The 24,613-nt window shown below is 41.4% G+C and overlaps 1 protein-coding gene across 22 annotated transcripts in view; it reads right to left on the reverse strand.

Annotated features, from left to right (window-relative positions):
• MBNL2 (muscleblind like splicing regulator 2) overlaps positions 1-24,613 on the reverse strand; it is a 257,792-nt gene that overhangs the window by 13,954 nt on the left and 219,225 nt on the right. For 6 of the 22 annotated variants that reach the window (XM_077297132.1, XM_077297127.1, XM_077297130.1 and 3 more), the window contains 3 exons: positions 21,463-21,516; positions 20,648-20,801; positions 2,784-2,819 (listed from right to left, as the gene is read on the reverse strand). In XM_077297132.1, coding sequence (XP_077153247.1) covers positions 2,784-2,819; positions 20,648-20,801; positions 21,463-21,516 — 244 coding nt within the window. Of the gene's footprint in view, positions 1-1,676; positions 1,772-2,783; positions 2,820-20,647; positions 20,802-21,462; positions 21,517-24,613 lie in introns of all 22 variants that reach the window. The other 16 variants (XM_077297136.1, XM_077297135.1, XM_077297134.1 and 13 more) reach the window with 12 other exon arrangements.

The raw sequence follows: 24,613 nt of genomic DNA on the forward strand, positions 1-24,613 counted from the left end.
GTTAGTTGGCTTAGCAAGACTATTTTTTTTCGCAATCTCTTACTGCCATAATTACGATATCTAGCAGAGAAAAATAAAAGTTTCACCATGTCTGTAGATCCTGATTAAATGTTTCTCTCTGGAGCCTTTCACTACAAAGCATGAGCCTTCATGTGTAGTCCTCTATTTTTCTAATTTACTAACAGGAAATTATCGTTGTCTAATATTGTATAGTGTAAATGCAGCTGTGTCCAGTAATCACCCTCTAGAATGGATACAGTAGCATTTCATTGACAAAAAAATTGTAGACACAACTTTTTTGTCTGCCTGAAAAAAACTGATCCAGTTTTTTTTTAACAACGAGACCAATGGAAAACAGATCTGTTAAACAGCCATCCGTTTTCCTCCCATGTGAAAAGGATCCATTTTTTGGTAACTGGAGGTGGAAAAATAAGTAAGCAAAAAGGGTTATATGAAATGAAACCTATAGCACTTGTTTTCACTATATGAATTGATAACCTGCATCTATGTGCCTTATGGAAAAGATTATACCACTATTTAATCCATGCCCTTATATGAGGATAAATGAGTTAAAAGCGGTAGAGGACAAATATTTGTATTTAATATGTAACTAGTTAAAGGGAAATAGATGTACAGTACCATAATACAGGTCAATGCTCAAAGGCAGTCGAGAACCTACACACCCTGCTTTAGTGAAAAAACAAACAAAAGTTTAATAAATCACGCATGCTGTATGCGTATGTAGGATACTCTTACTAGTGTCGCAACATTTATTCTGCAGTAGACTGAAGTAAAGGAATAAAAATATATGACCCATATCATGAATAATCTGAGATGATGCAGAGATCAGAAAATGCTCTTTAAAGCCTCCCATACACATCAGACTAAAGTCAGCCAAATCCGCCTATTTTGGCAAGACTGTCTGACCATCTGATGTGTATGGTGGCCTCCTGACGTTCCCCAAACGGCTGATATCATGTGAGGGAAGGATAGGGTTGTTAGAATCTTAATGCCTGATCCTTTCTTTTTAACAGAGGTATCTGGCTGCAGCTTTCTCTTCTAATCCTTTTGAAAACATGGCTGAGCCATGTGTATGTGGAAGATGGGAGATATCCCATGGAAATGTATGGACAGCTTTAGTGGCACTTACATAGGACAAAAAGCAATTGGAGTGCAAGGTAGCAAAACGTTCGACATGCTGGCCATTTGGCTTTGGAAAGTTCTTTTCTGGCCCACCCAATGCCACCGGAACACACTAATGTAGGGAATCCCGGAACATGATCTGTCACTCCAGTGTCTTATCCTTACCCTTAGCATGGTAAGCTTTGTGATCCTGAGCATTAGGAGTATTTTCATGTCTAAAATGATATGCTATTGTGATGTAGAGTTCTCTTTAGTTAATGTACAGAGAGTGTAGCTAGAGAAGGATTAAGTAAGTCAATCATTGCAAAACATTCAAGGAAACATAAAACAAGAGAGACCAATACTTGCAAAAATGTTAACTCTGAATAAGTGCAAACTGCTCATGAACACATCTGTAAAAATAAAATATTCAACAAAATAAAAATTTGATGGGTAGACATTTATAAAAAAAATTCTTTAGAGAATTTTTTTTAACATATTAGCACTCATTTAGAGTTTGGGATTTGTGAAAGAAAGCTTTAAAAGGAGCAAACCTGATTGGCTGTGGCTGTTGCGGCGAAGGGGACACTTGTTGCAGGAGTTGTTGCTGCAGAGACAGTGGCGGACGTAGCGCTGTGCATCATGGGTACTTTCAGGAGGGGAACCATGGAAGCAATGAACAGGAGGGTGTAGCATTATGGTAATAGAAGTGGTTTGGCATGGTGAATATCACATAGCAGCAAGCCATCATGGGTTAAACCAGCAGATGGCATGCAATCACAATGCAAAGCAAGGAAGCGTGGGAGAGAAATAAAAAAGGGAAAATAAGCTTATTACAGGTACAATTAAAGGAAGTTTGTAATAAATATATTATCAGGGATTCCCAGAAAATGAAGATTACAGCTGTAAGTTGCCTAACATTCTTTATGCTCGTCTGGATTTGAAAATAATATCGGACAGACACAATATATATTTTGTGTTTTCTTTCTCTAGGATGATTGCGTTACATAAAAGCTTTAGGTGCATGTACTGACCTCCAATAACAATTATTGGTCTTTCTCTTTAATCCTTGCTAGAAAAACACTGTGGCAATACAGTGACAAACCTATGTGAAATGGTGGTGCACCAATGGGGTCGTGACTTACAAAAGATGCACAATGTCGTCTTTGGACTATTACGGGAATGTGTTGCCAGCTTAGATTCAATAGGTCACCTATTAAACCCACTCTCCTTCCATTGTGACTGTGCACCCTGCTATAAGTATGTGAACCCTTTTTTATACTATTAGCTATGACGCATAGGTTTCTGGGAAACTCTGATGAAATATTCTACACGTAGCAAAAAGGAGAAAAAAAGCACAACACTATGACACGTTAAGACACAGGTGATACTACTTACACTTCAATTTTCAATAAACAGACATCATGAAATAAAATAAAGTACATTTTTCTGTTCTCAACACAATATGCCAGAGGTAAAATTATAAAGCCACAGAGCAATCGGAGAAATATGACATAATATAGGCGATTATTAGACTGAATATTCTACATATTGAATACTATGGTAACACAGAATATCGGCATATACTCTATAATATTTTCAAAAACATTGAGAACCACAGAAGGAAAACTTGAGTAGCAAAAAAGTAGATAGAAACCTACCAATACTGGTAGCTGGTGTCATGCACAAAACTGACCCTGCACGGCATGCAACGAGAGGTGGGAAAATGAATAAAAGGAAGAAACAGGTTAGGAACAGAGTTAACATTTGGAGTGAAATTCAGTCATAGCTTCAGATCAGCAGCGGTTAGTGCAAACATCATTGACCGAGGCCATTCATGGTTTCACACCTTGCAGCATGTCAGTCTTACTGCAAGAGGGAATTATCATGACCATCCAATCAGACAGTGTCTATACTGCCTCTACCGCTGGAAACATACTGCTTTACCTTACATTGCAGTTCACGTGTTTGTTTCCCTTACATTGCAACTAAGCCGTCAGCTACATGAAAGCTGTATTTTACATCTATTTTTTTAGAGAAGCCCACAATGTCTCCACAATGCATGCAGCTACTGTATACTCATATATCCATACGGCCTTAAGGCTTTGTTCACACTGCTGTTTTTATCTATGGTATCTGCTTTAGTGTTTTTGCAGAAACTTTTTTGTACCAAACAATTTCTATGGCATCCAGTTAGCCACCACTTAGTTGTGTGCTCACTGAAGGAACGGTTCCTAATAGGTGAGTTTTCATGCTATTACTTTGCTATTTAATTAATATACTAGTTGTAAAAGTACAGAAATGTTTAATTGTGAAGTGAATGATTCTTTTCTAACACTAATCTCTCTCTAATATTGGGAGGCTAGGATTTTTTGTACATTTTAAATAGGACACAGCTGACAGCTATTTCTTCTGCCTCCTAATAAACATGCCCACTTTGCATCACCCATGGAAATAAAGGATCGCACATGTTGAAGGCCAACATGCTCAATCAATCCTTCCCCAAAGGATTAGGCGAGAGTCATTAGTTAGTCAGCTAATATCACCAAACCCTGGAAGAGTTGGCTGGCAGTTATCTAATCTGTATGGCGGCATGTTCTGTCACATACAGCTGTTTAGTGACCATATGGATCCTTTAAAAAATCGGAAGTCATGATGCCAATATAAACAGTATCATAGGAAAAAAATCTTGTTTACACATGGCTGAAGTTGCCAAAGAGATTTCAGAATATGTTGGCTTACTATGGCAGCAATTATTATTAATTCAGCTGTAATGAGTCTGAAATGAGTGTGCTTGCAATCCACCAATGATTAAGCAAAATCTCCCTGTAGAGAGCTCCTTTTCTTTTTGCATTTTTAGTAGTAGTTCATATGACAGTGATGATGTGTTTCTATTCACATTTTGTTTTAAAAACTAAACTGGCTTTACTCGCCCTCCCCAGGTCCAACACTGAGTTTCTGATGCTGCTTCCAGTTCCTGTTAATACCTGACATCAAGCTAACAGCGCTGCAGCCAATCAGTGAGCTCAGCAGCTTTGCCTGAGCCGACAGCATGAGCTGCTGAGCTCACTGATTGGCCGCAGCGCTGTTGATGTGACATTAGTACTGCATATAATACCAAACACTGGGATTGGTGGTGGAGACTCATTACTGGACCTGGAAGAGTTTGTTAGTTTTTAAAACAAGCAGTGGCTGGGAACAGAAGTTTTTTGAAAATGGCACACCCTACAGTGTTTACAGCTTAGGTTATCTCCATGTATAAGTCCTGTGGTATGAAGGAGACAGTATGAACCTGAACCACATGTCTGCCAGTCTAATGTGTATGGCCAAAGCCCTATATGTACTTTTAGGATAACGTTAGGATTCAAGCTGTGGAGGAAACTGATGAATGGCCTCACAGTGAAGGGCAGCACACAGAAAACGCCGTACACCATGTTCACACTCTTATATAAACAGCAGCGAGGGGAACAAATTCCAGCACGCTATCACCCCGCGGCACGGAGAACTGAACAACCCGAATTATGAAGAGATCAAGGAAAGCACATTTCTGCATTTCTATAGCCCATGGAGATAAGAACTGAGGTGTCTGGTTTACTGGTTTGGAAAGATGCAGCCAACTTGATAAAGTAGAAATAATCATCTAGGAAGCCAAGAATAAAGTACCGTATTTGCCCACCAGAGAGCTGACATAGTTCCGCCTCTGCATGATGAAGGCCTTTCCAAACCAAATAAAGGAACCAGACGGCAGACAGAATTAGTGATATTTTCCTTTTGCACCCATCTGCATTATCTGTACTAATCTGTGCAAGGATTCATGCACCTGTCATGTCACGTAGATGAGGCCTGGACAGCGGTGGGCACTGTGTGCAGACATATGGCGCCTCCGTGAACACTAGGAAGAACAACATGCTACACAATATGGCTGTCTATAGAACGTGCCACTGGTCTGGTATATTCAGCCATACGTAGGTTTCCTGGAGGCCGCAGAGTTACAGCACAGACGTGTATGGTCACCATATTACACACAGACCTGTGATACGTCCATGTGCATGAGCACTAATGGGAGGGCTACACAGCAGACTTTCATCTCAGCGTGTCCATGCAATAAGAATCATTACATGTGACATGCAAAACTCTGCCAAATTGCTTTACCCAACAAAAACCCCATTTGAAAAGGCCAATTTCAGCATGTTTTGGTATAATATTATACAATGCAGATGGGATAATTGCTCACTTATTAAAACCCACAATCGTAATTTAATGTGTATGGATATAATGTACCTGACTGCACTTTTCCTCTACAACAATAAGACTACTGTAGCTATGGTGCTCCATGTAAAATACAATATTTTTTTTCTACCATCTGCCACGCAGTAGGCCACACACGTGAGATTACTATTGGCTAAGCGTTCAGGTGTGCTCGTCCATGTTTTCTATGGTGAAAAGGAAACTTGTCTCCCCTGAAAACAACAAGGCTCAGGTGAATTAAGGGAATCTGTCAGTAGGATTAACCCTCCTATGCCATCTGTATAGGCATGTAGGCCGTAAGAAGCAGAATAATATGGTACCTTGATAGCTGTGATCTGCTGTCTTATTCCAGAAATAGACACTTTTGTCTTTTATGTAAATTAGCTGTTAAGATCTATGGGCCGGACACTGATCTGAATGGGAATCTGCCTCCAGAGCTTATTGTAAATTAAAGGAGTTACCAGTGTGAGACATGTAATGACTGACAGTCTGCTCTCCTGATCTACAGGTCTCACACTGGTAACTCCCCCTTTCACTTAAAATAATCTCTGGAGGCAGATTTTTAGAGAGATCAGTGTCCGGCCCAAGATCTTTACAGCTTATTGTCATATTAATAAAAACTTACATTTCTCTGGAATAAGACATCAGATCGCAGATATAAAAGTGTCATTTTATTCACCTTCCTATGACCTACATGCCCATATAGACGGCTTAGGGGGGTTATTATTATTGATCTTACTGACAGATTCCCTTTAAATTCCAACTGATATTTCTCTTGTCCCCAAATATTATCTGTTAGGCAGAGCCAGGAGGCCCATACACACCAGTGGGTCATATGGTCCTGCCAATATTATTTTTAATTTTAATATATAAACAGGGGCCTGGCAAGAATATAAAAAAAATGATTGGCTGCAGTGTCTCTGCAATAACACTGAGTACAAGTCTCTAGGATAATGTACAAGGGCTCTAGAATAATGCTGTAATTGGTTCTTTTGGAAAATTGCAACTGTGTTATTTTAACGCAGCTAACAGTCTAGTGTTTTTTTTCCTTAGTATGAGCTAAACGTGTATGTATTCCTCCACACTAAAAATAAAGCAGCAGTGTAATTATAAGAGTCTGCCATCACAAGCAAATGGAAATGTGAACTTTACTATCCAGCCATTCATTTTCCTTTAACAACTATCCATTTAGCTGTAACGGCTTGGCCAGCTACACACTGGAGAAGATTCAGTACAACAAATAAATGTGTGTTAGTTTAAGCTGTTTTATAATAATATGTTCTAGATTTCAGCCATACATGCGGTAGTGAGAAGTGTAAGTGGTATATATTGTTACATTGGGTGCATGCAAGCAAAGTCTCCATGCCTGAATCCAATGGATATCCTGGAACATTTGTCCATTTTATACAATACTCAGCGATTCCAATACACCAGTTTGTTTTCCTTTAGTGTCTAAAAAGTCATTTTAATTTAAAGGTGCTTTCCAATTTAAGAACAATGGTCCCCCATAATTCAGATCCTAGTAAACAGCAAAGAAACAAATACAGAAAGTGCTCACCCACCCTGGGTCTAGCACTGCGTTGCTTCCATCTCTATTTTTTGCCTGCAGTGTAAACATCATACCGATGACTTATATTACTGCTGCAGCCAATCATTTAGCTCAGAGGCTCTGCAGATGTGGACAGCACGTACCGCTGAGCTCTATGATTAACTGTAGTGGTACTGATGTGATGTCAACACTGCACCCAAAACCCAGAGATGGGAGCAGCAGCGCTGGACCTGGGGAAGGTGAGTACTATGTTTTCTTTTTTTTTTTTACAAGGATCAGATCGTCTGGGGACCACTTTTAAAAAAGTGAAAATCACCTTTAATTTCTTTATAAACAATACCATTAATATGCTATGGTATGTCAGAGACCTACTAGTTATCACCCTAAACCATGCCCTCTGGACCTTGTTCAGCCTATTTGTTGTAAAAAGCAAGTATACCTGTACAACACATGTAGCTATGCCTATACACTGCATACTCTTTGACTTCTACACTTGAACATTTCTTTCCAAAGTCATACAGCAGAGGAGCTTAGATGTTTTGTTTCAGAACACTAAAACCTTACATATTCCTAGGGTTAAAGGAGTTTTACAAATTCAGTAAAAATGTGGCTTTTATTAGTTTATCCCATTTCCCCTACCTGCCAATTTTTTTAATCTTTGAAAACCCTTTTCAGGCCATGTTCCCAAGTAGCTTAAATGCATTTTTCCACTACATTTTTGTGCAGAAAATCTGCTGCACTAAAATAGGCTGTCCAGGACTTTAACAATGATGGCCTATCCTTAGACTGGGTCATCGATGTCTGATCAGTGGGGCAGCGACACCCGGCACCCCCCGCCGGCCAGCTTTTCCCGGTGGCAGTGGGAACTGCTTAGTTGTGGACCTGTAGAGCACATGTCCGTCAACTGTAGGCTGAGTACGGCATATCTGTCCCCTATTCGAATCAGTGAGATAGACCATCATTAGTAAAGTCCCGCACAACCCTTTCAACAGTTCAAAGTGGCTGTGAGTTCATGAACACTTATGCTTACTGTATATTTGAAAATCTGTTGAACTGTATGCTTTTTTCCATAGAAGTTTATTTGAGAAAAAACGCATGTAAAAGTGCAATTTTTTTTTGGGCTTGTGCACACGACCGATTTTGTTGCACAAGTGTGGTTTTCACGGATAGCACTTGTATCTATGATATTCTATGGTTCTGTTCACATATCCGATTTTTTTTCCTCTGACTGAAATTGCAGACATGTCCAATTTTGATCCGAGTATCAGACCAAAATCGGCAATGGAAGTCTGAGTCCATGAAAAAAAATTAGACCACACTCTGAGTGCGGTCCGATTTTCATGGACTGACAGAATGGGGAAGGTGGAGAAACTAATTTTTGCTTTTCTCTTCAGGTTCGAGATAAACTGATCCCACTCTGATTAAAGTCTGACAAGAATAATCAGACCGGTTTTCTCGGATGTGGAGAAATCAGCCATGTGGTCCTACTCTTAATGTGTGGAATCACTACATCAAATCCGCACCAAAAAAAAGAAAACACACAAAAAAGCAGCAAAAATGCAATACATAGAGCACATTGTAATTGCATATTTTAGCATGGACAACTGAGGAAAAAATACAACATTTCAGAACATGGCAACATGGCCTTAGGTGACAAAATTCAGTCTACCTCCAGTCACCACTAGGGGGAGCTTCAGAGCTTACTGAATACTGCTTATTCTGTTAACTCAAATACTTTGATCGTTTCAAAACTAGCCATAGAAGGGAGCGAAGGCAGACAGAAAATTATTTCATTTCTATGTATTAGAAAAATGGAGTTCTGAAAAGATCTATTACAAACTTAGTGTATAACCAGGTAAGTTTAAGCTAAATCAGTGCCTTCCAGATGTATAAACATAGTGTGAACAGAGCCTAAGACACACAATTTAACTGAAAGATTTGTATAGCTATTTTATATCTTACAAATTTAGATAGGTAATAGATAAATACACATGTGCTCAAAATTGTTGGTACCCCTCGTTTAATGACAGAAAAACCCACAATGGTCACAGAAATAACTTGAATCTGACAAAATAAATAAAGGTCTATGAAAATGAACAAATGAAAGTCAGACATTGCTTTTCAACCATGCTTCCACAGAATTAAAAAAATAATAATCATGAAATAGACCTGGACAGAAATGATGGTACCCCTGAAAATAATGCAACACAAGGGACATGTTAAATCAAGGTGTGCCCACTAACTAGCATCACATGTGTCTGCAATCGTGGAATCACTGAGTGGGCCTGTATATAGGGCTACAGATACTCACTGGGCCTGTATATAGGGCTACAGATACTCACTGGGCCTGTATATAGGGCTACAGATACTCACTGGGCCTGTATATAGGGCTACAGATACTCACTGGGCCTGTATATAGGGCTACAGATACTCACTGGGCCTGTATATAGGGCTACAGATACTCACTGGGCCTGTATATAGGGCTACAGATACTCACTGGGCCTGTATATAGGGCTACAGATACTCACTGGGCCTGTATATAGGGCTACAGATACTCACTGGGCCTGTATATAGGGCTACAGATACTCACTGGGCCTGTATATAGGGCTACAGATACTCACTGGGCCTGTATATAGGGCTACAGATACTCACTGGGCCTGTATATAGGGCTACAGATACTCACTGGGCCTGTATATAGGGCTACAGATACTCACTGGGCCTGTATATAGGGCTACAGATACTCACTGGACCTGTATATAGGGCTACAGATACTCACTGGGCCTGTATATAGGGCTACAGATACTCACTGGGCCTGTATATAGGGCTACAGATACTCACTGGGCCTGTATATAGGGCTACGGATACTCACTGAGCCTGTATATAGGGCTATGGATACTCACTGGGCCTGTGTATAGGGCTACAGATACTCACTGGGCCTGTGTATAGGGCTACAGATACTCACTGGGCCTGTATATAGGGCTACAGATACTCACTGGGCCTGTATATAGGGCTACAGATACTCACTGGGCCTGTATATAGGGCTACAGATACTCACTGGGCCTGTATATAGGGCTACAGATACTCACTGGGCCTGTATATAGGGCTACAGATACTCACTGGGCCTGTATATAGGGCTACAGATACTCACTGGGCCTGTATATAGGACTACAGATACTCACTGGGCCTGTATATAGGGCTACAGATACTCACTGGGCCTGTATATAGGGCTACAGATACTCACTGGGCCTGTATATAGGACTACAGATACTCACTGTGCCTGTATATAGGGCTACAGATACTCATTGGACCTGTATATAGGGCTACAGATACTCACTGGGCCTGTATATAGGGCTACAGATACTCATTGGACCTGTATATAGGGCTACAGATACTCACTGGGCCTGTATATAGGGCTACAGATACTCACTGGGCCTGTATATAGGGCTACAGATACTCACTGGGCCTGTATATAGGGCTACAGATACTCACTGGGCCTGTATATAGGGCTACAGATACTCACTGGGCCTGTATATAGGGCTACAGATACTCACTGGGCCTGTATATAGGGCTACGGATACTCACTGGGCCTGTATATAGGGCTACGGATACTCACTGGGCCTGTATATAGGGCTACGGATACTCACTGGGCCTGTATATAGGGCTACGGATACTCACTGGGCCTGTATATAGGGCTACAGATACTCACTGGGCCTGTATATAGGGCTACAGATACTCACTGGGCCTGTATATAGGGCTACAGATACTCACGGGGCCTGTATATAGGGCTACAGATACTCACTGGGCCTGTATATAGGACTACAGATACTCAATGGGCCTGTATATAGGGCTACAGATACTCACTGGGCCTGTATACAGGGCTACAGATACTCACTGGGCCTGTATATAGGGCTACAGATACTCACTGGGCCTGTATACAGGGCTACAGATACTCACTGGGCCTGTATATAGGGCTACAGATACTCACTGGGCCTGTATATAGGGCTACAGATACTCACTGGACCTGTATATAGGGCTACAGATACTCACTGGGCCTGTATATAGGGCTACAGATACTCACTAGGCCTGTATATAGGGCTACAGATACTCACTGGGCCTGTATATAGGGCTACAGATACTCACTGGGCCTGTATATAGGACTACAGATACTCACTGGGCCTGTATATAGGGCTACAGATACTCACTGGGCCTGTATATAGGGCTACAGATACTCACTGGGCCTGTATATAGGGCTACAGATACTCACTGGACCTGTATATAGGGCTACAGATACTCACTGGGCCTGTATATAGGGCTACAGATACTCAGTAGGCCTGTATATAGGGCTACAGATACTCACTGGGCCTGTATATAGGGCTACAGATACTCACTGGGCCTGTATATAGGACTACAGATACTCACTGGGCCTGTATATAGGGCTATGGATACTCACTAGGCCTGTATATAGGGCTACAGATACTCACTGGGCCTGTATATAGGGCTACAGATACTCACTGGGCCTGTATATAGGACTACAGATACTCACTGGGCCTGTATATAGGACTACAGATACTCACTGGGCCTGTATATAGGGCTACAGATACTCACTGGGCCTGTATATAGGGCTACAGATACTCACTGGACCTGTATATAGGGCTACAGATACTCACTGGGCCTGTATATAGGGCTACAGATACTCACTAGGCCTGTATATAGGGCTACAGATACTCACTGGGCCTGTATATAGGGCTACAGATACTCACTGGACCTGTATATAGGGCTACAGATACTCACTGGGCCTGTATATAGGGCTACAGATACTCACTAGGCCTGTATATAGGGCTACAGATACTCACTGGGCCTGTATATAGGGCTACAGATACTCACTGGGCCTGTATATAGGACTACAGATACTCACTGGGCCTGTATATAGGGCTACAGATACTCACTGGGCCTGTATATAGGGCTACAGATACTCACTGGGCCTGTATATAGGGCTACGGATACTCACTGGGCCTGTATATAGGGCTACGGATACTCACTGGGCCTGGATATAGGGCTACAGATACTCACTGGGCCTGTATATAGGGCTACGGATACTCACTAGGCCTGGATATAGGGCTACAGATACTCACTGGGCCTGTATATAGGGTTACAGATACTCACTGGGCCTGTATATAGGGCTACAGATACTAACTGTGCTGTTTGGTGACATGGTGTGTCTCACACTCAACATGGACCAGAGGAAGAGAAGGAAAGAGTTGTCTCAGGAGATTAGAAAAAAAATTATAGACAAACATGTTAAAGGTAAAAGTTAGAAGACCATCTCCAAGCAGCTTGTTGTTCCTGTGACTACAGTATCAGATATTATTCAGAAATTTAAGATCCGTGGGACTGTAGCCAACCTCCCTGGATTTGGCCGCAGGAGGAAAACTGATGACAAATCAAAAAGACGGCTAATACGAATGGTAACAAGAGACCAGAAAACGTCTAAACAGATTAACCCCTTCACCCCCAAGGGTGGTTTGCACGTTAATGACCGGGCCAATTTTTACAATTCTGACCACTGTCCCTTTATGAGGCTATAACTCTGGAACGCTTTGACGGATCTTGGCGATTCTGACATTGTTTTCTCGTGACATATTGTACTTCATGTTAGTGGTAAAATTTATTCGATATAACTTGCGTTTATTTGTGAAAAAAATGGAAATTTGGCGAAAATTTTGAAAATTTTGCAATTTTCCAACTTTGAATTTTTATGCCCTTAAATCACAGACATATGTCACGCAAAATACTTAATAAGTAACATTTCCCACATGTCTACTTTACATCAGTACAATTTTGGAACCAAAATTTTTTTTTGTGACGGAGTTATAAGGGTTAAAAGTTGACCAGCAATTTCTCATTTTTACAACACCATTTTTTTTTAGGGACCACATCTCATTTGAAGTCATTTTGAGGGGTCTATATGATAGAAAATACCCAAGTGTGACACCATTCTAAAAACTGCACCCCTCAAGGTGCTCAAAACCACATTCAAGAAGTTTATTAACCCTTCAGGTGTTTCACAGGAATTTTTGGAATGTTTAAATAAAAATGAACATTTAACTTTTTTTCACACAAAATTTATTTCAGCTCCAATTTGTTTTATTTTACCAAGGGTAACAGGAGAAAATGGACCCCCAAAGTTGTTGTACAATTTGTCCTGAGTACGCTGATACCCCATATGTGGGGGTAAACCACTGTTTGGGCGTATGGCAGAGCTCGGAAGGAAAGGAGCGCCATTTGACTTTTCAATGCAAAATTGACTGGAATTGAGATGGGACGCCATGTTGCGTTTGGAGAGCCCCTGATGTGCCTAAACACTGAAACCCCCTACAAGTGACACCATTTTGGAAAGTAGACCCCCTAAGGAACTTATCTTGATGTGTGGTGAGCACTTTGACCCACCAAGTGCTTCACAGAAGTTTATAATGCAGAGCCGTAAAAATAAAAAATCATATTGTTTCACAAAAATGATCTTTTCGCCCCCAATTTTTTATTTTCCCAAGGGTAAGAGAAGAAATTGGACCCCAAAAAATGTTGTGCAATTTGTCCTGAGTACGATGATACCCCATATGTGGGTGTAAACCATTGTTTGGGCGCATGGCAGAGCTTGGAAGGGAAGGAGCGCCATTTGACTTTTCAATGCAAAATTGACTGGAATTGAGATGGGACGCCATGTTGCGTTTGGAGAGCCCCTGATGTGCCTAAACATTGAAACTCCCTACAAGTGACACCATTTTGGAAAGTAGACCCCCTAAGGAACTTATCTAGATGTGTGGTGAGCACTTTGACCCACCAAGTGCTTCACAGAAGTTTATAATGCAGAGCCGTAAAAATAAAAAATCATATTTTTTCACAAAAATGATCTTTTCGCCCCCAATTTTTTATTTTCCCAAGGGTAAGAGAAGAAATTGGACCCCAAAAAATGTTGGCCAATTTGTCCTGAGTACGATGATACCCCATATGTGGGTGTAAACCATTGTTTGGGCGCATGGCAGAGCTTGGAAGGGAAGGAGCGCCATTTGACTTTTCAATGCAAAATTGACTGGAATTGAGATGGGACGCCATGTTGCGTTTGGAGAGCCCCTGATGTGCCTAAACATTGAAACTCCCTACAAGTGACACCATTTTGGAAAGTAGACCCCCTAAGGAACTTATCTAGATGTGTGGTGAGCACTTTGACCCACCAAGTGCTTCACAGAAGTTTATAATGCAGAGCCGTAAAAATAAAAAATCATATTGTTTCACAAAAATGATCTTTTCGCCCCCAATTTTTTATTTTCCCAAGGGTAAGAGAAGAAATTGGACCCCAAAAAATGTTGTGCAATTTGTCCTGAGTACGATGATACCCCATATGTGGGTGTAAACCATTGTTTGGGCGCATGGCAGAGCTTGGAAGGGAAGGAGCGCCATTTGACTTTTCAATGCAAAATTGACTGGAATTGAGATGGGACGCCATGTTGCGTTTGGAGAGCCCCTGATGTGCCTAAACATTGAAACTCCCTACAAGTGACACCATTTTGGAAAGTAGACCCCCTAAGGAACTTATCTAGATGTGTGGTGAGCACTTTGACCCACCAAGTGCTTCACAGAAGTTTATAATGCAGAGCCGTAAAAATAAAAAATCATATTTTTTCACAAAAATGATCTTTTCGCCCCCAATTTTTTATTTTCCCAAGGGTAAGAGAAGAAATTGGACCCCAAAAAATGTTGGCCAATTTGTCCTGAGTACGCTGATACCCCATATGTGGGTGTAAACCATTGTTTGGGCGCATGGCAGAGCTTGGAAGGGAAGGAGCGCCATTTGACTTTTCAATGCAAAATTGACTGGAATTGAGATGGGACGCCATGTTGCGTTTGGAGAGCCCCTGATGTGCCTAAACATTGAAACTCCCTACAAGTGACACCATTTTGGAAAGTAGACCCCCTAAGGAACTTATCTAGATGTGTGGTGAGCACTTTGACCCACCAAGTGCTTCACAGAAGTTTATAATGCAGAGCCGTAAAAATAAAAAATCATATTTTTTCACAAAAATGATCTTTTCGCCCCCAATTTTTTATTTTCCCAAGGGTAAGAGAAGAAATTGGACCCCAAAAAATGTTGGCCAATTTGTCCTGAGTACGCTGATACCCCATATGTGGGTGTAAACCATTGTTTGGGCGCATGGCAGAGCTTGGAAGGGAAGGAGCGCCATTTGACTTTTCAATGCAAAATTGACTGGAATTGAGATGGGACGCCATGTTGCGTTTGGAGAGCCCCTGATGTGCCTAAACATTGAAACTCCCTACAAGTGACACCATTTTGGAAAGTAGACCCCCTAAGGATCTTATCTAGATGTGTTTTGAGAGCTTTGAACCCCCAAGTGTTTCACTACAGATTATAACGCAGAGCCGTGAAAATAATTTTTATTTTTTTTCTCAAAAATGATTTTTTTAGCACCCAGCTTTGTATTTTTACAAGGGTAACAGAATAAATTGGACCCCAAAATTTGTTTTCCAATTTGTCCTGAGTACGCTGATACCCCATATGTGGGGGGGAACCACTGTTTGGGCGCATGACAGAGCTCGGAAGGGAAGGAGCGCCATTTGGAATGCAGACTTAAATGGATTGGTCAGCAGCCGTCACGTTGCATTTGCAGAGCCCCTGATGTACCCAAACAGTACAAACCCCCCACAAGTGACCCCATATTGGAAACTAGACCTCCCAAGGAACTTATCTAGATGTGTTTTGAGAACTTTGAACCCCCAAGTGTTTCACTAAAGTTTATAGCGCAAAGCCGTGAAAATAAAAATTCTTTTTTTTTTTCACAAAAATGATTTTTTAGCCCCCAGTTTTGTATTTTTACAAGGGTAACAGGATAAATTAGACCCCAAAAGTTGTTGTCCAATTTGTCCTGAGTACGCTGATACCCCATATGTGGGGGGGAACCACTGTTTGGGTGCATGACAGAGCTCGGAAGGGAAGGAGCGCCATTTGGAATGCAGCCTTAAATGGATTGGTCTGCAGGCGTCACGTTGCATTTGCAGAGCCCCTGATGTACCCAAACAGTACAAACCCCCCACAAGTGACCCCATATTGGAAACTAGACCTCCCAAGGAACTTATCTAGATGTGTTGTGAGAACTTTGAACCCCCAAGTGTTTCACTACAGTTTATAACGCAGAGCCGTGAAAATAAAACATCTTTTTTTTCCCACAAAAATGATTTTTAGCCCCCCAAATTTTTATTTTCCTAAGGATAACAAGAGAACTTGGACCCCAGAAGTTGTTGTTCAATTTGTCCCGAGTACGCTGATAACACATATGTTGGGGTAAACCCCTTTTTGGGCGCACGGGAGAGCTCGGAAGGGAAGGAGCACTGTTTTACTTTTTCAACGCAGAATTGGCTGGAATTGAGATTGGACGCCATGTCGCGCTTGGAGAGCCCCTGATGTGCCTGGACAGTGGAAACTCCCCAATTCTACCTGAAACCCTAACCCAAACACACCCCTAACCCTAATCCCAACGGTAACCCTAACCACACCCCTAGCCCTGACACACCCATAATTCTAATCCCAACCCTAATCCAAACGTAAATGTAATCCAAACCCTAACCCTAACTTTACCTCCAACCCTAGCCCTAACCCTAACCCTACCCCTCACCCTAACCCTAAACGTGACTGAAATACGTGTCACTAAAATACGTGTCACTAAAATACGTGGCACTGAAATACGTGGCACTGAAATACGTGGCACTGAAATACGTGGCACTGAAATACGTGGCACTGAAATACGTGGCACTGAAATACGTGGCACTGAAATACGTGATACGTGGCACTTAAATACGTGGCACTGAAACACGTGGCACTGAAATACGTGATACGTGGCACTGAAATACGTGGCACTGAAATACGTGGCACTGAAATACGTGGCACTGAAATACGTGGCACTGAAATACGTGGCACTGAAACACGTGGCACTGAAACACGTGGCACTGAAACACGTGGCACTGAAACACGTGGCACTGAAACACGTGGCACTGAAATACGTGGCACTGAAATACGTGGCACTGAAATATGTGGCACTGAAATACGTGGCACTGAAATACGTGGCACTGAAACACGTGGCACTGAAATACGTGATACGTGGCACTGAAATATGTGGCACTGAAATACGTGGCACTGAAATATGTGATACGTGGCACTGAAATACGTGGCACTGAAATACGTGGCACTGAAATACGTGGCACTGAAATACGTGGCACTGAAATACGTGGCACTGAAATACGTGGCACTGAAATATGTGATACGTGGCACTTAAATACGTGGCACTGAAACACGTGGCACTGAAACACGTGGCACTGAAATACGTGGCACTGAAATACGTGGCACTGAAATACGTGGCACTGAAATACGTGGTACTAAAATATGTGGCACTGAAATACGTGATACGTGGCACTGAAATACGTGGCACTGAAACACGTGGCACTGAAATACGTGGCACAGAAATACGTGGCACTGAAATACGTGGCACTGAAATACGTGGCACTGAAATACGTGGCACTGAAATACGTGGCACTATGACTGTCAGAAAATGTTCATTAAACGGTTAGGGGTGAGGTTAGGGGTAGAGTTAGGGTTAGGGTTTGGATCCCTTTATCACCTTGATGGTGGTGGGTGGCTTTTCAGTGTGTTTTCTGTTTTTTTTCGATAAAAATGCATGCGTTTTTAACGCAAACAAACGCATGTGCTTAAAAACGCAAGAAAATACTGCAGGTTGTATTTCTGAAAATGAACGCATGCAGAAAAAAACCGCATGCGTTTGAAAACGCGACCAAACGCGTACAAAAAAACCGCATGCGTTTTCAATGTCAAATATAGGGAAAAAACGCATGCGGTTTTTTGTGCAAAAAACGCTGCAGACAAAAACGCAAGTGTGAAACCAGCGACGCTTTTTATAGCAAAAAAGTTTTTGCGTCTCCACATTTTGCGACCTATAATTTTTCCACATTTTGCTCCACAGAGTCATGTGAGGTCTTGTTTTTTGCGGGACGAGTTGACGTTTTTATTGGTAACATTTTCGGACACGTGACCATTTTTGATCGCTTTTTATTCCGATTTTTGTGAGGCAGAATGACCAAAAACCTGCTATTCATGAATTTCTTTTGGGAGAGGCGTTTATACCGTTCCGCGTTTGGTAAAATTGATAAAGCAGTTTTATTCGTCGGGTCAGTACGATTACAGCGATATCTCATTTATATCATTTTTTTATGTTTTGGCGCTTTTATACGATAAAAACTAAAATATAGAAAAAATAATTATTTTGGTATCGCTTTATTCTCAGGACTATAACTTTTTTATTTTTTTGCTGATGATGCTGTATGGCGGCTTTTTTTTTGCGGGACAAGATGACGTTTTCAGCGGTACCATGGATATTTATATCAGTCTTTTTGATCGTGTGTTATTCCACTTTTTGTTCGGCGGTATGGTAATAAAGCGTTGTTTTTTGCCTCGTTTTTTTTTTTTTTTTCTTACGGTGTTTACTGAAGGGGTTAACTAGTGGGGCAGTTTTATAGGTTGGGTCGTTACGGACGCGGCGATACTAAATATGTGTACTTTTATTGTTTTGTTTTTTTTATTTAGATAAAGAAATGTATTTATGGGAATAATATATTTTTTTTATTATTATTTATTTAGGAATTTTTTTTTTATTTTTTTTTACACATGTGGAAAAATTTTTTTTTTACTTTTTTACTTTGTCCCAGGGGGGGACATCACAGATCATTGATCTGGCAGTGTGCACAGCACTCTGCCAGATCGACGATCTGCTGTGCAGGGCTGCAGGCTTTCCAAGTGTCTGCTCTGAGCAGACACTCGGTAAGCCACCTCCCTCCCTGCAGGACCCGGATGCCGCGGCCATCTTGGATCCGGGACCTGCGGCGAGGAGGGAGGTAGGAGACCCTCAGAGCAACGCGATCACATCGCGTTGCTCCGGGGGTCTCAGGGAAGCCCGCAGGGAGCCCCCTCCCTGCGCGATGCTTCCCTATACCGCCGGTACACTGCGATCATGTTTGATCGCGGTGTGCCGGGGGTTAATGTGCCGGGGGCGGTCCGTGACCGCTCCTGGCACATAGTGCCGGATGTCAGCTGCGATATGCAGCTGACACCCGGCCGCGATCGGCCGCGCTCCCCCCGTGAGCGCCGCTGATCGATGATGACGTACTATCCCGTCGGCGGTCATACGGGCCCACCCCACCTCGACGGGATAGTACGTCAAATGTCGGGAAGGGGTTAAAGGTGAACTTCAAGCTCAAGGAACATCAGTGTCAGATCGCACCATCCGTCGATGTCTGAGCAAAAGTGGACTTCATGGGAGACGACCAAGGAGGACATCATTGCTGAAAAAAAATCATTAAAAAGCCAGACTGGAGTTTGCCAAACTACATGTTGACAAGCCACAAAACTTCTGGGAGAATGTCCTATGGACAGATTAGACAAAAATGGAACTTTTTGGCAAGGCACATCAGCTCTATGTTCACAGATGGAAAAATGAAGCATATCAAGAAAAGAACACTATCCCTACTGTGAAACATGGGGGAGGCTCTGTTATATTCTGGGGCTGCTTTGCTGCACCTAGCACAGGGTGTCTAGAATCTGTGCATGGTGCAATGAAATCTCAAGACTATCAAGGGATACTAGAGAGAAATGTGCTGCCCAGTGTCAGAAAGCTTTGTCTCAGTCAGAGGTCATGAGTCTTGCAACAGGATAAATGACCCAAAACACACAGATAAAAACACTCAAGAATGGCTAAGAGGAAAACATTGGACTATTCTGAAGTGGCCTTCTATGAGCCCTGACCTAAATCCTATGGATAATCTTTGGAAATAGCTGAAACATGCCGTCTGGAAAAGGCAACCTTCAAACACAAGACAACTGGAGCAGTTTGCTCTTGAGGAGTGGTCCAAAATACCTGTTGAGAGGTGCAGAAGTCTCATTGACAGTTACAGGAATCGTTTGATTGCAGTGATTGTCTCAAAAGGTTGTGCAGCAAAATAATAAGTTAAGGGTACCATCATTGAAAAGCAATGTCTGACTTTCAATTGTTCATTTTCATACAGCTTTTATTTATTATTACTTTTGTCAGATTCAAGTTATTTCTGTGACCATTGTGGGTTTTTCTGTCACTAAACGAGGGGTACCAACAATTTTGACCTTGTGTGCAGATAGTTGATCGATACATATGATTAGATAAAGATAGATAATAGATATTAGATACAGTATATATGGGATAGATAGGTATGGAGATATGGGATAGATGGAGATATGAGATAGATAGATAGATAGATAGATAGATAGATAGATAGATAGATAGATAGATAAATAGATAGATAGATATGGGATGGATAGATAGATAGATAGATAGATAGATATGGGATAAATAGATAGATAGATAGATAGATAGATAGATAGATAGATAGATAGATAGAGTTAGAAACTAGAAACCAGTAATATAATTTAGGCCAGATAAATAAGAGCCTTATTTCTATAGGACAGACACACTTTGACTACACGTCAGTTATATAATAGAGTAGCGTATAAAGTTACACTTTTACTTAGGATTCATATAAATCACATACATTTACCCCCCCCAAAAAAAGAGACAAATAGTCATTGAGTATTTTCAGTATTACAAAGGCTATGACACATACCTGCTGGAAAAAATGCCGCATGCTGCTGCAACTGTGCATTTGCAAGGGCCTGTTGATAGTGCAAGACACTAGGATTAAAAAGTGCGCTGGCACCATTGCTTTTTTCTAGAGCTGGTCTCTTTGGTAAAGGGTGAAGGACGCCATGTGGAAAAGCCTGTTAATAAAGAATTAGATGACACTTGTAGAGGTCAGAAGGTCTGCGCAAACCTGGAAACACACATCAACAACAAATTACGGATTGTGATAAAATTTGAAGTAAAGAAAAAAATTGAACTAAAATAAAGATGCCTTGCCATGCACCTTAACCCAAACTGAGGCAATGCAGAATGAGTGAGATTTGGTTATTGGTAGCAAAAGCATGGTACCAGAAGATTAGGCCTGTAGTCACCAGACTACAGAGATAACATCATTTACATGAGCATTATAGCATCTGATCCCAGTCTAGTCTGGAGTTTTACATATAGTAATATAGACTAAAATGTAAGATTTGCTACATTTCATATAAATTTGTAATTTAGCCAAATGTCTCCACTATTGTAATAAATGGCATAGAGCATAGGTTCAGCTTTATCTTGTATACAAGTACTTCAAAATGAAGCCATGTCAGCAGTAACAGCAATCTTTATTTGTAACGTATGAAAAATAAAAAAATGAAGATGGCTAATTACGACTTTGATCATTTCCATACATTAGCTATATGCATTGGTTGTCTCAGATGACGTTAAAAAAAGCAATAAAAAAAAATATTAGTCGCTTCATTGTAAAACAACAAAAAAAAAGCTACATGCAAAGCAAAAGGTGAAAGGTCAAAGTACCAGATCTACAGTTGCTTCGAGAGGTCGCTTCATTGCTTTGGCAGTCGACTGCGTCTTTTAATAACAGGCAGCGAGCACATGATGGCAGTGGGCCAATGGGATTCAAGCGAATTAACATACAGGTAAACAGCAAGCAGAGGTGCATCATGGGAACGGCATTGCATTGTGGATAGGTGAGAAGGAAAAAAATATTCTGAATGCAATATACAACATATAAAACACTAGGCATGCACAACAACAAAAATGTCTCTTTAAAGAAATGAGTATTACACCTTGAATTAGTACTAAAGCAAAATGCATCTACTGTACCTTAGTTAAAGCAGATAAGAGAGTAAAATACAGATGTTTCAGGTAAATAAAATTAATATAGCATCTCTCAAACTCCATTAAGCATTTGCAAATTAAAAGATCAATTCACAGCAAGATTAAATAGCTTCCACCATGGCAGACTAGAAGTTAGTTGCTTTTTTTTTCTATATGCGCTGCCACCTGAACATGTCACTGGCATTGTATTTTACTACTCTTAAAAGTATATTGATGTCTAGTAACTTCAAAGCAAATGAAATCATAGATTATTTTTGTGATCATTTTAAGTTCTTGTATTGCAAGATGGGTTTAACCATTGTCTATTCACAGCTAATATATAATGTCACACATGTACAGAAGAAATCGGCTACCTTCATGGCTCACTTATCAAAGTCTTCAGGCTGCACGTTAATAATACTGGGAATATTCACCTAATTGTGGGGTGACACTGACTGTATAGTAAAATACATTAAATGTATCGTAACGCTGGTGCAGCTCAGAACGAGAAATGCTTGGGCTGTCAGGGGTCTCCACTCATGCGAATAGAGAGGGGTCCCTAATAGGCCATATGGGATAACCCCTTTACAGTCAGTGGAGAATAATAATTGCCACAAACATGCCACAACAAGGTGTAATTTTGTGAGAATAAGGCATGCTCCTTAAGTGGTGCCAATTTAAAGGGAAACTGTCAGGTCCTTTGTGGCAGCCACATCAGTACAGTCTTCACTTCTGCACCCAGGATCATTGACCCGGTATCCTGGACCCCTCTTGTTCTCGACAGTCATGATGCCAAGATGGTGCCAAGAGGCACTCAGGATGGCAAGCATAGAAGTGAAAACTGCCCTGATCTGGCTGCCACATAGGACAGAATTGGACACAGGGCCAGGGTAACCTGAATCTCTTTGCTCACCTCACCCGGTTTATGCTGCCCTTTCTGAGGACATCTTAAGCGGTGACCATGATTCCAGTGGTGTGTCACTTACTTGTCAATATGGTGCAGACAAACCTTGTGAACTCAGGAGTCCTTAGTATTTATGAGCTGTCGGCCATTATCGTCCACCCACACCGACTGACAGATATTATTGTGCATAGAAAGCTATCAATCAGTAGTGGGTGGGGTGCAGCTCGTGAATATGGAGGACTTTTCAGGTCATGTACACCAGTGACAGGACTCTTGAACAGCACTCAGCTCTTGCTGCAGTTTGAGAAACTGATTTCTAAAAAAACGTCACCATATTGACAAGTAAATGATAGAATGCGGAAGGGTCACTACTTTATGCCGGTCACAGGTAGGGCAGCATAAACCTGGTCACAGATTAGTTCATGGAAATTGAAGAGGTATCCAAAACAGTCTTTTTTGTAGTTTGGTCTAAAACACATGTAGGGCATCTAATTTTATAATTATACTCACTCTGGAGTGATGTGGGGTGAACAGTAACCCCTTAGAATCGCTAATAGAATTACAACCCAGAGACTTTTATAAGTAACAACTAAACACTGCTAGTTAAGATACAGAAACATAGTAGCAACAGTGAGGCACACAACAGCAGATCTGCTCTAGGGGTAAGCAAAAAAGTTACCAAAGTGCAGCAGTCACTTGTCACATACAAAGCTAAAGGGCATTCCCACATATTCTCCTCTGAAGAGAACTGTTTACAAACGGGTCATTTACTTAAAGACTTAATTTACTTGAAGAATTTTCGGCATTATTGGAAAAGTTGTAAAGATATCAGTGTCCAACATCTAACGAAGGAAACATTGCTCTGGTAAAGGGAAGATACTGTACATTATAAAAATAGTACATTGTGTGTCACTAATTTAGGCATGGAGTTACAATCTATACTAATGTAACATTATGTGGACATAAAACATAAACATAGTTGGTACAACAGTAAGCAATTTAACAGATGTAAAGCTATGGCACTCCCTTTATATTAGAATGGAATTCGTATGGCAAGCCCTCTATTTTAGGGTGGGATTCAGGAGATGTACAGCTATGGCACTCCCTCTCTATTAGGGTGGGATTTAGGAGATGTACAGCTATGGCACTCCCTCTGGATTAGGATAGAATTCATATGGCACTGTCTCTCTATTAGGATGGGATTTAGCAGCTGTACTTTTTAGGTACTACCTCTCTATTAGAATGGGATTTAGCAGCTGTACTTTTTAGGTACTACCTCTGTATTAGGATGGGATTTAGCAGCTGTACTTTTTTAGGTACTACCCCTCTATTAGGATGGGATTTAGCAGCTGTACTTTTTAGGATTCAGCAGGTGTACAGCTATGGCATTCCCTCTCTATTAGGGTGGGATTCAGCAGATGAACAGCTATGGAACTCCCTCTCCATTAGGGTGGGATTCAGCAGATGTACAGCTATGGCACTCCCTCTCTATTAGGGTGGGATTCAGCAGATGTACAGCTATGGCACTCCCTCTCCATTAGGGTGGGATTCAGCAGATGTACAGCTATGGCACTCCCTCTCTATTAGGGTGGGATTCAGAAGATGTACAGCTATGGCACTCCCTCTCTATTAGAGTGGGATTCAGCAGATGTACAGCTATGGCACTCCCTCTCCATTAGAGTGGGATTCAGTAGATGTACAGCTATGGCACTCCCTCTCTATTAGAGTGGGATTTAGCAGATCGGTTATGGCACTCCCATACAGTTATGGCACTCCCTCTCTATTAGAGTGGGATCAAGCAGATGTACAGTTATGGCGCTCCCTCTCTATTAGTATGGAATTTAGCAGATGTACAGTTATGGCACTACCTCTCTAGTAGTGTGGGATTTATCAGATGTACAATTATGGCACTCCCTCTCTATTAGAGTGGGAGTTAGTAGATGT

This window comes from Ranitomeya variabilis, chromosome 3 (genome assembly GCF_051348905.1).
Source record: "Ranitomeya variabilis isolate aRanVar5 chromosome 3, aRanVar5.hap1, whole genome shotgun sequence".
Classification (NCBI taxonomy): domain Eukaryota; kingdom Metazoa; phylum Chordata; class Amphibia; order Anura; family Dendrobatidae; genus Ranitomeya; species Ranitomeya variabilis.